This window comes from Vulpes lagopus, chromosome 2 (assembly GCF_018345385.1).
Source record: "Vulpes lagopus strain Blue_001 chromosome 2, ASM1834538v1, whole genome shotgun sequence".
Classification (NCBI taxonomy): domain Eukaryota; kingdom Metazoa; phylum Chordata; class Mammalia; order Carnivora; family Canidae; genus Vulpes; species Vulpes lagopus.
Window position 1 is genome coordinate 81317793 of NC_054825.1, and position 13359 is coordinate 81331151.

At 38.0% G+C, this 13359-nt stretch overlaps 1 protein-coding gene across 1 annotated transcript; it reads left to right on the forward strand.

Annotated features, from left to right (window-relative positions):
• The first annotated feature begins 962 nt into the window (after positions 1–962).
• Positions 963–1904, forward strand: LOC121477565 (olfactory receptor 4F15-like). Its single transcript, XM_041731990.1, has one exon. The coding sequence runs from the start codon at positions 963–965 to the stop codon at positions 1902–1904; it is 942 nt and encodes a 313-aa protein (XP_041587924.1).
• The last annotated feature ends 11455 nt before the right edge of the window (positions 1905–13359 follow it).

Below are 13359 nucleotides of genomic sequence, written 5' to 3' on the forward strand. Positions count from 1 at the left end.
TTGAACTCCAATAAAAAATTTAAAAAAATGTACATTGCTTTAGAATATATTGTTTAAAAGATTTATATATTTATTTGAGAGAGAGGGTCCGAGGGTGAGCAGAGGGAGAGAGAGGGAGAGAGAGAGGGAGAGAGAGAGGAAGCAGACTCCCTGATGAGTGCCAGGCTGGATACAGGGCTCAGTCTCGTGCCCCTGAGGTCATGACCTGAGCTGACACCAAGAGCCTGACCTTTAAGTGACTGAGCCTCTCAGGCGACCCTATATTCTCTTAAATAGATAGTATGGTGGCCTTGTGTTGTGTCAGCTTAGCTAGATTGAATTACATACTCTCAAATTCCTTTTTCTGTATGTTTCCAACTAGAATACATTGTAAGGGAGACGCTTTTGCAATATTTCTAGGTTAAAGTGAAACAGCTGTCCTACTTGTAGTTCACACACTTTGTCATTTCTCTGCTGGCTTGTCTCATCCGTGTAAGGCAGTGGCCAGAACTGCAGCTGCCACACCTCCGTCGGGAGGCTTCTTGAGCTCGTCTGACTTGTGGGCCAGCTGTGTGTTCAGCTCTGTGGTGGAGGGCCCTGGCTTCTGCAGTACATCTGCACCATCGGGGTTAGAGGCGATGAGCACTGACACTAACTTTTGTCTGACCTCGGAGACTTTAGCTTTTGCTTGTGGGTTCTAGTTAATTCCCGCCTTCCTCCACTGTGCATCCATCTTCTCTTGCTGGCTGCCTGTCCTGTGGGCTTCAAGCTATGGTAGCCGGTGCAAAGACGACAGACTTACAGAGACTGCTGAACCAGCTTCCATGGTCATATAAGGTCAAAGCACTAACACATCCCTTAGTATATCATCTCCTAGTGGTTCTGCTTCTCTAATGGAACCTTGACTGATATGGTCACTAACCCCAATTTCTTGTGTTTTCCTGTTCTTTCAGGCCAATTTGGAGCCCAAAGTGACTGCAACCATGGGGGGAGGAAATAATTCGGTAGTGTCTGAGATTGTGTTGGTGGGACTCACCAGTTCTTTGGAGGTGCAGCTTGTCCTATTTCTAGTTTTCTCTGTGTTCTATGTAACAGGTATTTTAGGAAACCTCCTCATTGTGCTCACAGTGATTTCTGACTCACATTTACATTCCCCCATGTACCTCCTGCTGGCCAACCTCTCCTTTATTGACATATGGGTTTCCTCCATTGCAGCTCCCAAGATGATCTCTGATTTTTTCAAGGAGAGAAAAGTAATCTCTTTCCAAGGCTGCATTGCTCAGATGTTCTTCATTCATGCTATTGGAGGAACTGAGATGGTTCTGCTCATTTTCATGGCCCTTGACCGTTATGTTGCTATATGCAGGCCTCTCCACTATCTAGCCATCATGAACTTCAGAACTTGCATTTCACTCCTGGTGGTGGCCTGGGCCATTGGGATCATCCACTCATTGATCCAACTGGTGTTTGTTGTAAACCTGCCATTTTGTGGCCCCAATGAGGTGGACAGCTTTTACTGTGATCTCCCTCGATTTATTAGGCTTGCCTGCACAGACACCTACAGATTAGAGCTCATGGTCACTGCCAATAGTGGCTTCATCTCTCTGGGAACTTTTTCCATTTTGGTTATTTCCTATATCTTCATCTTGGTCATCGTTTGGCAACGTTCCTCAGGTGGCTTGTCCAAGGCCCTCTCTACACTGTCAGCTCACATAACAGTGGTGGTCTTATTTTTTGGTCCATGTATTTTTGTGTACTCATGGCCATTTCCCACAGTGCCAGTGGATAAATTCCTTGCCATTTTTGATGTAATTATTACTCCATTTCTGAACCCTGCCATCTACACTTTTAGGAATAAAGAGATGAAAGTGGCCATGAGGAGAATATTCAGTCAGGTGTTGAGCTTCCAGAAGCTGTTTAAGTGACTTTGATATCAAGGAAGACAGGCATCTCTGACATTCCCTGCCGTTGCTGCAGACATGAATCCAAGGAAACACAGCACCATGGGTGGTCTACTGACTAGTTTAATTACTGATTCCAGGATTTTCTTACTGTGTTTTCTGTCCATAACCAAGGAGGATATAGTTTGATCCCTTATGAAATATGACAGAATAAAAAGTATTAATATACAATTGTTTGTACATTTTCTTGCCTCTCCTTGATAAGGAGGATTTTGGACTGGCTTCTTCTTTATCTTTTCCTACTCTGTGTTCCCAGGAGTATCTTTCCTTGTCAGAATGATTTTGTGGTTTGTAATGCAGCATCTGAAGAAAAGTGCTTTAGAAATATTAGAAAATTGCAGTTTTAGGGATACTGTTTTTTTCTTTTGAGTTTGTATAGTGAGACGTGTGAGAGTAGCTATAGTGTGTGAAGAAATTAAAGACAAAAACAGGATTTTAAAGAGATATTGTTGTCTGTCTCTTACCTTTCAATATATATTGTCCTTTAGTAAATGAAAGCAAAGAACTAAAGTTATTTTGAAGTGTGTGTGTGTTTGTGTGTGTATTTATCACAACATCAGCCTGGCATGGGACCACTGGTTTATGGCTTCTTAAACTTTTCAACCAATGCAGTAACAATTATGCATTAACCTTTATAATTACTCCAGGACTTTCAAAAGCTGTATTCCTGTACTGTCAGGGAGTTAAATAATGGGGACCTGGTAATGAGCAAAGACAAGGACCTGTTTATTAATTTTGTCCCAGGTAGTGCTAATCCTTACCCTAATTATAATGAAATCAGCAATGATTCCTCAGAAGTAGGTAACCTGTCTTCTTTTATAGTGACATGGTTAAGAGCACACTCTCCTGGGCCAGACTGCCTGACTTTAAATCTTTGCTTTGTGTTTTGACTAACACATAGATTGCTTAACTTCCTTATGCCTAAATTTTGTCATCTGTAAAATAGAGGTAAGTTGAACCATCTGAATTTTTCTTTTTTTAAGATTTTATTTATTTATTCATGAGAGACACACAGAGAGACAGAGAGAGGGAGAGACACAGGCAGAGGGAGAAGCAGGCTCCATGCAGGAAGCCCAATGCGGGACTCAATCTCGGAACCCCAAGACCATGCCCTGGGCCAAAGGCAGGCACTAAACTGCTGAGCCATCCAGGGATTCCTGAAATTTCTGATCTTTGTTTCTGACTTACTGAAATGGCAGTTCCTTTATGGTAGATACCTTCCTCATAAGTTTATAAGGCTTCACCAAGCTAGTATTTGTCAAGTGCTTACAAAATCCTTGATCTAGAGTGTTATATAAGTGCCTGTGCAATGAAATGAAATAAAACATTAAAACCACTTCTCAGTTTTGATGACATTCTTCCATGCCTTCTACGAATTATTTCTTTTCCTTTCTAGATCCATTTATCAGGGCAGCCCGGGTGTCTCAGTGGCTTAACACTGCCTTCTACCTGGGGCGTGATCCTGGAGACCTGGGGTTGAGTCCCACATTGGGCTCCCTGCATGGAGCCTGCTCCTCCCTCTGCCTGTGTCTCTGCCTCTGTTTGCGTGTGTGTGTCTCTCATAGATAAATAAAATATATATATATAAAATCCATTTATCAGACCTTGATGGAGAAACACACTTTTCCTACAGGACTAAAGTATTCTATTTTATTTATTTGTTTATTTAGTTTTAAACATACTTTATTATTTGAGAGAGGGAAGGAGCATCAGAGAGAGAGAAAGAGAGAGAAAGAGAGAGCAACCATCAGGGGAAGAAGCAAGAGAGGGAGAAGCAGGCTCCTTTCTGATCAGGGAACCTGATGCTGGGCTCCATCTCTGGACTCTGAGGTCATGACCTGAGCCAAAGGCAGATGCTTAGCTGACTGAGCCACCAGGTGGCCCAGGGCTGAAGGATTTTAAATGATAAAAGTCGTTGAATACAGAGACTTCAAAATGCCACAATTTGATTTACTTTATACACTTCCTTTCATATTCAAATTGCATCCTAATGCTCTGTGCAATAGTTCTAAGAAGCCTGTCTTGGTTATCTCTGGTGTTTTTTTTTTTCTAATATGCTGGAAGAAGTTAACAAGCTGACTAGGGTATAAAAAAATTAAATAAAGAGAAATTCAATTAACCAAAAAAGGTATTGAATATTTACTATGTTCTAAATCCTATGCTAGGAACTGTAGAAAATTGTGTGAGAAGGATATAACTTGGAGTGCCTGGGTGGCTGAGTTGGTTAAGTGCTCCATGCCTGATTTTAACTCAGATCATGTTCTCATAGGTCCTGGGATTTACCGAGTGTCCACATAAAGCAGGGAGTCGCTTGGGTTTGTCTCCCTCTGCCGCTCTCCCTATGCTTGCATGTGTGCTGTCTCTCTCAAAGAAACGCGTCTTAATAAATAAGGACGTATACAACTGAATTGTACGAAAGGATGATCCATCTCTGAGGCTACAAAAAGCACTCATAAAAAAAACAAAAGCCCTTAATGAAAGTAAGGGGTGTGATAGGGTGGGCAGACTCAACAACAGGGTTTAGTAGAGGGAATTCATGAATTTGTGAATGTCATGGAAGTGGTTGGTTAGACCCCATGCTGACCAGTCTGTGCTGGGTGTGTGCATGCCCTAGGAAGAAGGGAAGCTCATGGGGAGCTCTGGAGGCTTTGGGCAGGTTGACAGCACAGCAAGATGGGGGATGCATACCTACTCTATCTACCTCACTGTCTGACCCGGATTGGTTAAAGCTGACAAGATCTGGCTCTGCCAACCTCATTGACCCTTTATTGCTCTTCTTAGCCATTTTGGACTTCCTGTTGTTGGAAAACACCAATACTCTCATGGCCTGAAACCTGTACACTATATTTCCATTCACTTGCAAAGACCTTTGCCTGGGTAAAGGCAGGGCTGGCTCTTTCTCATCATTCAAGTTCAGCCCGAGTGTCAACTACAAGAAAAGACTTCCTATCTAACTAAAGAAGTGCCCTCTTGCCTTTGTTCTCCAGTCAGTTTCTATCATATGCTTTGTTTGAACGTCTCCATTTGAATGATTGCGCTGTTTTATTAACTATTTTTTGTTTCCGTCCACAGGGAAAGAAGGTCCATAAAGCAGAAAACAAGATTTTTTGATCTTTGTACCCAGACGGATGCCCGACCTACAGTGGGAAGTCAATGATTACTTGTTTTTGTCTGGGGAACAAATGGTAAATAAAAGCGGAGAGGGAGAGAAACAACTCTTTCATTCTGAATCACAAGGAATGGAATGAAATAGGAAAAATCTCATAGATTTAGCACAAATGTTGAACTTATTCATAATAACAAACTTGTGGAATCTAAAGTACATTTGTAGGTTACATAAAGATAAGCACAAGGAAGAGAAAAGAAGAATAACTGAAAATCATTTCACTCACATGTAATTGTCAAAATTTTATTATATTTCTTTTAGGATTTTCCTTTATGCATTTGAAAAATAATACAAAATAGGACCACGTTGTTCTAAAATTCAATTAACAATATGATATGTGAGTCATTTAACGATATGATGTGTAAATCTCTTGTGCTGATAATTCTACCTCTAGCATGTAGTTCTTGGTCACTGTGTGGTAATCCAGTGGATGGATGTAGCCATATTGCTTTAGTCAATTCTTCTAATTTTTAGTTATTTCTAATTTTTAGTTTTCAACAACTCTGCTATGAAAGATATTGATGTACCATTTTATATGCACATAGCTTTGATTACTTCCTCATAATCACTTGATAGAAATGAAATTGCTGTGCCAAAAAGTATTCGTAAGGCTTGATTAAGTATGGCAAAACTGCCCTCTAAGGTGATTGAGTTGATCTGAAATTCCATCACCAGCAGTGAATTACTCATGAGTTTCCCCCATGTTTGCAAACAGTGGATATGTGATTAACTTGAATCTCTGCAAATGCAAAAGATAAAAAATACTAGCTACTGATCTCATTGATTTTTTCTACTTTCTAAATGAAATATTACATATTTACAAAATCTGTAACATATATTTGAGCTAAAATGCATAATAAAATAAATATGTGTGAGCCTATCTCTTGTTGGATCTGCTCTTCCAACCCCTATCCCTTTGCCTTTTCACCCAAAACAATCACTAGCCTGGATTTTTTTGGTTTATGCTTCTTTTGTTTGTTTGAAACACAATTGTTCTAAAGAAGTATGTAATCTACAATGTTGTTTAATTTTTGCTCATTTTTAAAGCTTACATACATTCTTCTTTAAAGATATATATACTTATTAGAACTCACTGAAGAGAGAATTAGGAATATATTTTTAAGGAATTTGTCTATTTCATCCTTACCATTTTAAAATTCATTGGTATCAAGTTTTTTACAGTAGTTTCATTACTTTTTAAAAAAATGATATATCTATACCATGTTGAGATATATTCCTAGTCGATTTTCCTTCTCTGTTTCTGTCTCATGTCTTCATTTGTTCTTTTCTCTGTGTATTATGTGTATCACTGAGGTGTGCTTTAATATGCAAATAATTGCACATATTTAATGTGTACAATTTTATGAGTTGGATAACATCATATGGAAACATCCATGCTGCCATCACTACAATTAAAGTAATAGATGATATGAAACACCTCCCCAAGTTTCCTTGTGTGTCCTTTAGTTTTACTCTACTTTTTTGCGTGTGTGAGGTACAACACTTACCATGTCTACCCTTTTAGCAAATTTTGAAGTGTACAACACCATATTGTTAATCACAGACACTGTGCTTGTGCTGTAAGTGGGTATCCAGGACTCATTCATCTAAAATAGCTGAAATTTTGTACCCAGTGGAAAACAACTGTCTGTTTCCCAGCCTCTAGCGATCACTATTGTATTCTATGCTTCTGTAAGTTTGACTATGTTAGATCCCTCATATAAGGCAAATCTTGTATTGGTCCCGTGAATGGCTATTTCACTGAGCATAATGTCCTTCAGTTTTATTCATGTTGTCACAAATGGCAGGATTTCCTTCCTTTCCAAAGCTAAATACCATCCCACTGAATATGAATATCAGATTTTCCTCACCCACTCATTCGTTGGTGGATACTTGGCAGTTTCTATATCGTGGCTACTGTGAATTATGTTGCCATAAATGTGGGGGTGCAGTTATCTTTTTGAGATACTGATGTGGTAATTCTATTATTAATTATTTGAAGAACCGCTGTTTTTGAAGAACCACTTTTTTGCATACGGAATGCACTAATTTACATTCCCAGCAGGAGTGCTGGTGTTCCAATTTGTCTACATCCTCATCAACACTTATCTTTTTTTTTTTTTATGATAGCCTTTCTATTAGGTGTGAGATCATTTCTCAATATAGTTTTGATTCACATTTCCTCAATAATTAATGATGTTGAGCATATTTTCAGATGCCTACTAACCATTTATATGATCTTGAAAGAAGAAGAAATTGGAGGCATCACACTTTTTGATTTCAAATTAATCATTTCAAATACTACAAGGCTACAACAATTATAACAGTATGGTATTGATATAAACACAGGCATATAGACCAATGAACAGAGCATAGAGCCAAGATATAAACCCATGTGTCTGAATGTCAAACAATCTTTAAGAGTGCCAAGAATACACAATGAGATAAGGATGATATTTTTAACAAATGATGTTGGGAAACCTGAATATTCATATGCAAAACACGAAAATTAATGTAGGGATACCTCACTAAAGTGGAGTGGGAAGGCCAATAGGTGGTGCTCTCATGACCTACCACTTCTTTCCAATTGCAAATACAAGAGGAAGAGAAGGACCTTGCACTGGATGATACTTTACTATCCCAGCAGAGGGTAGGTAGGTTTCCCCCTCCTCCAGCCACAGCCCAGCTTATAAAGGACTGTCACAACTCAGCCATTTAGAAGCCACTATACTTTGAAGTCCCAGTTTAGTCCAGTGGACTTTTTGTTTATAGCAGTCCTTCCCAACTTCCCCTCCCCATCCTTTCTTCTGAGAAAAAAATTATTCCTCTCCTTTGTTCTCTAGACTTGCCTATGGCTTTGCTATAGAGTGCTTCTCCCAAATTTTCTTTGCTATTCCTAAATAAGCCTATCTTTTTGCTGGTAAAATAACTGGCAGCTTTATTTTTAAGGTTAACAACAACAAAAATGGATCCCTAACTTATACCACACACAAAAATCAATTGACGATAGTTAAAAGTTTATTTTATTTTTTTTAAATTATTTTTTTATTTTTATTTTTTAATTTATGATAGTCACACAGAGAGAGAGAGAGAGAGAGAGAGAGAGAGAGGCAGAGACACAGGCAGAGGGAGAAGCAGGTTCCATGCACCGGCAGCCCGACATGGGATTCGATCCCGCGTTTCCAGGATCGCCCTGGGCCAAAGGCAAGCGCCAAACCGCTGCGCCACCCAGGGATCCCTAGTTAAAAGTTTAAATGTCCATCTATCTGCAACTATAAAACTTCTAGGAAAAGACATTAGGGGAAGTTTCTTGACATTGGTTTTGGCAATAATTTATTGGCTAGAACATCAATAGTACACAAGTAACAAAAAAACAAAAATAAACAAGTGGGACTACTTCCAACTGGAAAGTTTCTGTACCGCAAAGGCAGTAATCAACAGAGTCAAAAGACAACCTGTGGAATGGGAGAAAATATTTGTAAACCACATATCTCATAAGGGGTAAATTTATAAAATAAAAAAGGGCCTCAACTCAACAGCAAAAACCCCAATACTAGATTAAAAAATGGGTAAAGACCTAAGAGAATATATTTCTTGGGAGACTTTGTAGAAGAAACCATTGTTGTAAATAGTGGGATGCAGAAAAATTTCAACTACAAGAAGATCTCTCATAGATGATTTTGAGTTTTCCCTTCTTCATGAGCATAAAAAGATTAAATTATTCAGACAATTTTTTAAAAAGCTCCAAATGTCTGGGGCACCTGGTTGGCTCAGCTGGTAAAACATCTGCCTTTGGCTTGGGTAATGATCCCAGGGTTCTGGGATCAAGTCCACACTGGGCTCCCTGCTCGCCAGGGAGTCTGCTTCTCCCTCTATTCCTCACCCTGCTTGTACTCTGTCTCTCACTTGCTCTCTCTTTCAAATAAATAAATAAAATAGTTTTAAAAAGTCCCAAATTTCTAAGAGGAAAGGCTAGACTTTGTGCCCATAGTTTTCTGTTTTACCTATTTAAATTTATTTTTTATTTATTTATTAATTTTAAAGATTTTATTTATTTATTCATAGAGACACAGCTAGAGAGAGAGAGAGGCAAAGACACAGGCAGAGGGAGAAGCAGGCTCCATGCAAGGAGCCCAACGTGGGACTCGATCCCGGGTCTCCAGGATCACTCCCTGTGCTGCAGGTGGTGCTAAACCGCTGTGCCACCGGGGCTGCCCATCTATTTAAATTTAACTTAGACATATTATTATCATATCATTGGCACTGTTAAATTATACCTTTTAAAACAACTTATTAAGTTTCATATATCACTTACATGACAAATAATACTTGAAATTTAGAACAATTATACAAATATTTTTAAGTATATACTCTGTAACATTATGCATATAGCATCCAATGTATGGAAATTAATAATGAATGACATTTAATGTAAAAGTTCTTTTATGATGTTCAATAAAGAAGTTACATTTATAGACAATAAAAGTCATATGGGCTTCTGAAAAAAATGGGCAAAGAACTTGAACAGATATTTCTCCAAAGAAGATATACAAATATATATTTTTCTCTTGCTCAATCAAGTTAACAAGAGTATTGTCTAGTTACAAATCTTTTGAAAGAACCAACTTCTGGCCTTTTCTTCTTTGTTTTATATTTATTTTCAGGATCTTTGATTTCTGCTCTTATATATTCTACTTTTTTTGAGTTTATTCTATTCATTTTCTAACTTGGGAGGCTGCTTCACCCTTTGCCTATGTCTCTGCCTCTCTCTCTGTATCTTTCATGAATAAATAAATAAAGTCTTAAAAAAAACCTTATGTCCTCTTGCTTGGTCAGTTTTTGTAATTATTCCATGTATATTTGAAAAAAAGTGTATTTTTAAATTGTTGGGTACAGAGTTCCATATATTTTAACTAGATCATGATTATTTATTCAATTGTTAGTAGCGTTCATAATTGTTCAAAACCATAGCATTGCTGTTTTTTTGTCTACTTGACTTACAGATGTGTAAGAGATGTATTGAAGTTTTCTATTATGTACAAAAGAATTTTCTTTTTTTTTTATATTTTTAAAAAATTTTATTTATTTATTTATGATAGTCACAGAGAGAGAGAGAGAGGCAGAGACACAGGCAGAGGGAGAAGCAGGCTCCATGCACCGGGAGCCCGATGTGGGATTCGATCCTGGGTCTCCAGGATCGCACCCTGGGCCAAAGGCAGGCGCCAAACCGCTGCGCCACCCAGGGATCCCACAAAAGAATTTTCTTAATGAATTTTTTATTTATATATTTTGAGCCTATTATTGATCAATTGTAAAAATTATTCTAAACTACATTAGAAAAAATTAGTCAAATATTTTTAAAATTAATATTTATTAAATATTGACTATGTGTTTTGCACTGTGTGTACCTCTGCTTGTTTACTTTACTAGTCAGATTATGGCAGAGTGTGGTGGTGGTGTTGGAGCCAATCAGTTGTAGTTCTTTGCAAAAGTTAATATGAGGCAATAATATCTAAGCAATAATACCCAAAGATGTTGCTAATAGAAACAGAAGACAGTGAAAGAAAAGTATAAGAATCTCTTTTGTTAAATGTAGTCAAGGAAGGCTTTTCTGGAAACGGTGTATTTATTTCAAGATTTTCTGACATAATTCCTTTTATACTCCGGTAGTTACCACTTTGTCACTTGATAACACCCTGATGAATTTATGTAGTCTAAGGTCTTGGATTTTGAATTTTGTGGGACTGAAAATCATCTAGAAAGCCTAGACTGCTAACGTAAGATATAGCTTTTTGTCCTGTGATTTTTCATTTGCTTTTACCTCCTTGTTCTCATTGATGAGTGTTTTTGCCATGAAATCTCTAGTTAGTACTAAAGTACAGTAGTACTCTTTCCCTTTCTAGCTGCTTCTCAAGCATTCTAATGTGTTGGATTTCTTAGGTACTTCTATGGATTAATTTTGTTTCTTATTTTTAAAAATGTTTATGTATGTATCTATGTTTGTATGTATTTATGTAAATAATCTCTACACTCAATGTGACAGTGTAATTTATGACCCTGAGATTAAGAGTTACTTAATCTTAAGAGAACTCTTAATCTCTAAAGAGTTACACTCTTTTGACTGAGCCAGTCAGGCACCCCTTTACTGATTCATTTTAAAGCAAAAATATTTCTGTACAACTGTCTGAGACACTATTACATCTGGTACCCATAAGCTACTTTTCTTTCTTCAGTATTTTTTTTGCCCTTTTTAATTCTCCAAGGGGAAAATCAATGTGGAATCCCAGGAATAATTCCCAAGCAAATCTAATCAAGAAAAGGTTGGCTATTCCCAAGACTCACCATCATTTGGTCATCAGTATTCAAGGTTGCTGATTAGAATCTGTTTTACTTGAGGAAAACAAAATTAAGCTCTTTGTTTTGGAAAAGGTTACAATCCCAGTCAGAATTGTGAAATTGTCTTCCCTCAACCTAGAAAAATGCTCCAACTTCAAATACTATCATGTAAAATGCATGCAAAACAAATGTTTTAGCAGACTGAACATTCAGTTTAGCAGACTGAACATTAATCCAACCTATTCTTGGGTCTTTCTCCAATGATTGCTCAGTAATTATTTCCTCTCCTAACTGAATACACAGTTTGTTGTTAATTGTTATTCCACATATTTGTGATTATATTTATTCTGGGCAGGAGTATCAAGATGAACCAACTCCAGCTCTTGCTAAGGTCACTGGTGAAGTTCTTGCTAAGGGTTTTTGGAGGATTAAATAAACTGGATTGTGAATCAAAGGTGAGATTTTGACTAGAAGAGGATGTTCCAGGAGGAAGAAACAGCATATTTCATCTTTTCTATTTCTTATTCTTTTCTGTTCCCCTATTCTGTATTTTCTTTTAGTTTTTGTGGCAAATGCCTAATGATATTTTCAGTTCTAAGTTTTATGCACTCCCAATTTCTGTCATATGGTCCTCAGTATCCATTAAATGAATTCTTATTTTTCTCTTTTAGAAATTATAGTTTTTACATAATGGAAGCTCTCTATCTTGTCACAAAATTTGGAAGGAATTGATCTACTACCAATTGGAAGATTAGATTCTTTGATCTAACTCAGGTAAGGAAGAGTCTGGTTCCCACTGCCTTTCTTTGCAAATAGGATTAATGACATTTTCAGCATTTAGTGTAAGCCATTTATAGGGCTCAGAGAAGATTCATCTGTGTTGTTTTTTGGTGCAATATAGATGAAACAGTAAGTGGAATGCAGTAAACTACAATTTTCATGTGAAAATTTCACCATAGAGAGCTAAGATTAGGTATAGGCAACATTTCAGAAGTTGAGTGCCAAGTTGTTAATGTCTCCTTCTGGTGTGCAAAGAGGGCAGGTTGAGAGTGGAAGAGTTGGAGTCGCCTAGAATAGTCAGGAAGCATGGCACAGTTATGGACATATATAACTAAAATGAAAATTTTATGAGTTAAATTTATACAAATCCAAGTAACCATTGATTTATTTTTAGCACCTTATGTGGATATGGCTTAGCGTGTACATAGTTTAATTGAAAGGTCCTTGAAAGGATAACACTGGAGGCTAGGAACTTAGAAACTAAATCTGCGGGTGCCTGGGTGGCTCAGTGGTTGAGCATCTGGCTTTGGCTCAGGTCATGATCCCTGGGTCCTGGGATCCAGCCCTGCATCAGGCTCCCCGCAGGAAGCTTGCTTCTCCCTCTGCCTGTGTGTGTGTGTGTCTCTCTCTGCATCTCTCATGAATAAATAAAATCTTACAAAAAAAAATACATTAGATCTGGGTGAGAATGACATAGTGAAGGTCTTAGACAGCCAGAAACAGCATGTGGGTAGTAGATAACTGAGAAGTCATAGAAGGCAGTATGATAGTAGATGGTAGAAGAGCTGGAGATGACACTAAGACCTTCTTCTGTGAACTTCTTTCAAGTACTTTGGTAGTAGAAGCTACTTTTTCACGCCCTTGAAGGTTTTTTTTTTTTTTTTAAAGATTTTATTTATTTATTCATGAGAGACAGAGAGAGAGAGAGAGAGAGAGAGAGAGAGAGAGGCAGAGACACAGGCAGAGGGAGAAGCAGGCTCCATGCCAGGAGCCTGACATGGGACTCGATCCTGGGTCTACAGGATCATGCCCCGGTTGGAAGGCAGGCACTAAACCACTGAGCCACCCAGGGAGATCCCCCTTGAAGTTATTTTTGACAGTAGGTTGTCAGCGACTCACAGAGCAGTTTAGTGAAGA

Excerpts from the sequence above, each read along its gene's own strand:
- LOC121477565 (XM_041731990.1), top strand. The coding sequence starts at position 963 with ATGGGGGGAGGAAATAATTCGGTAGTGTCTGAGATTGTGTTGGTGGGA.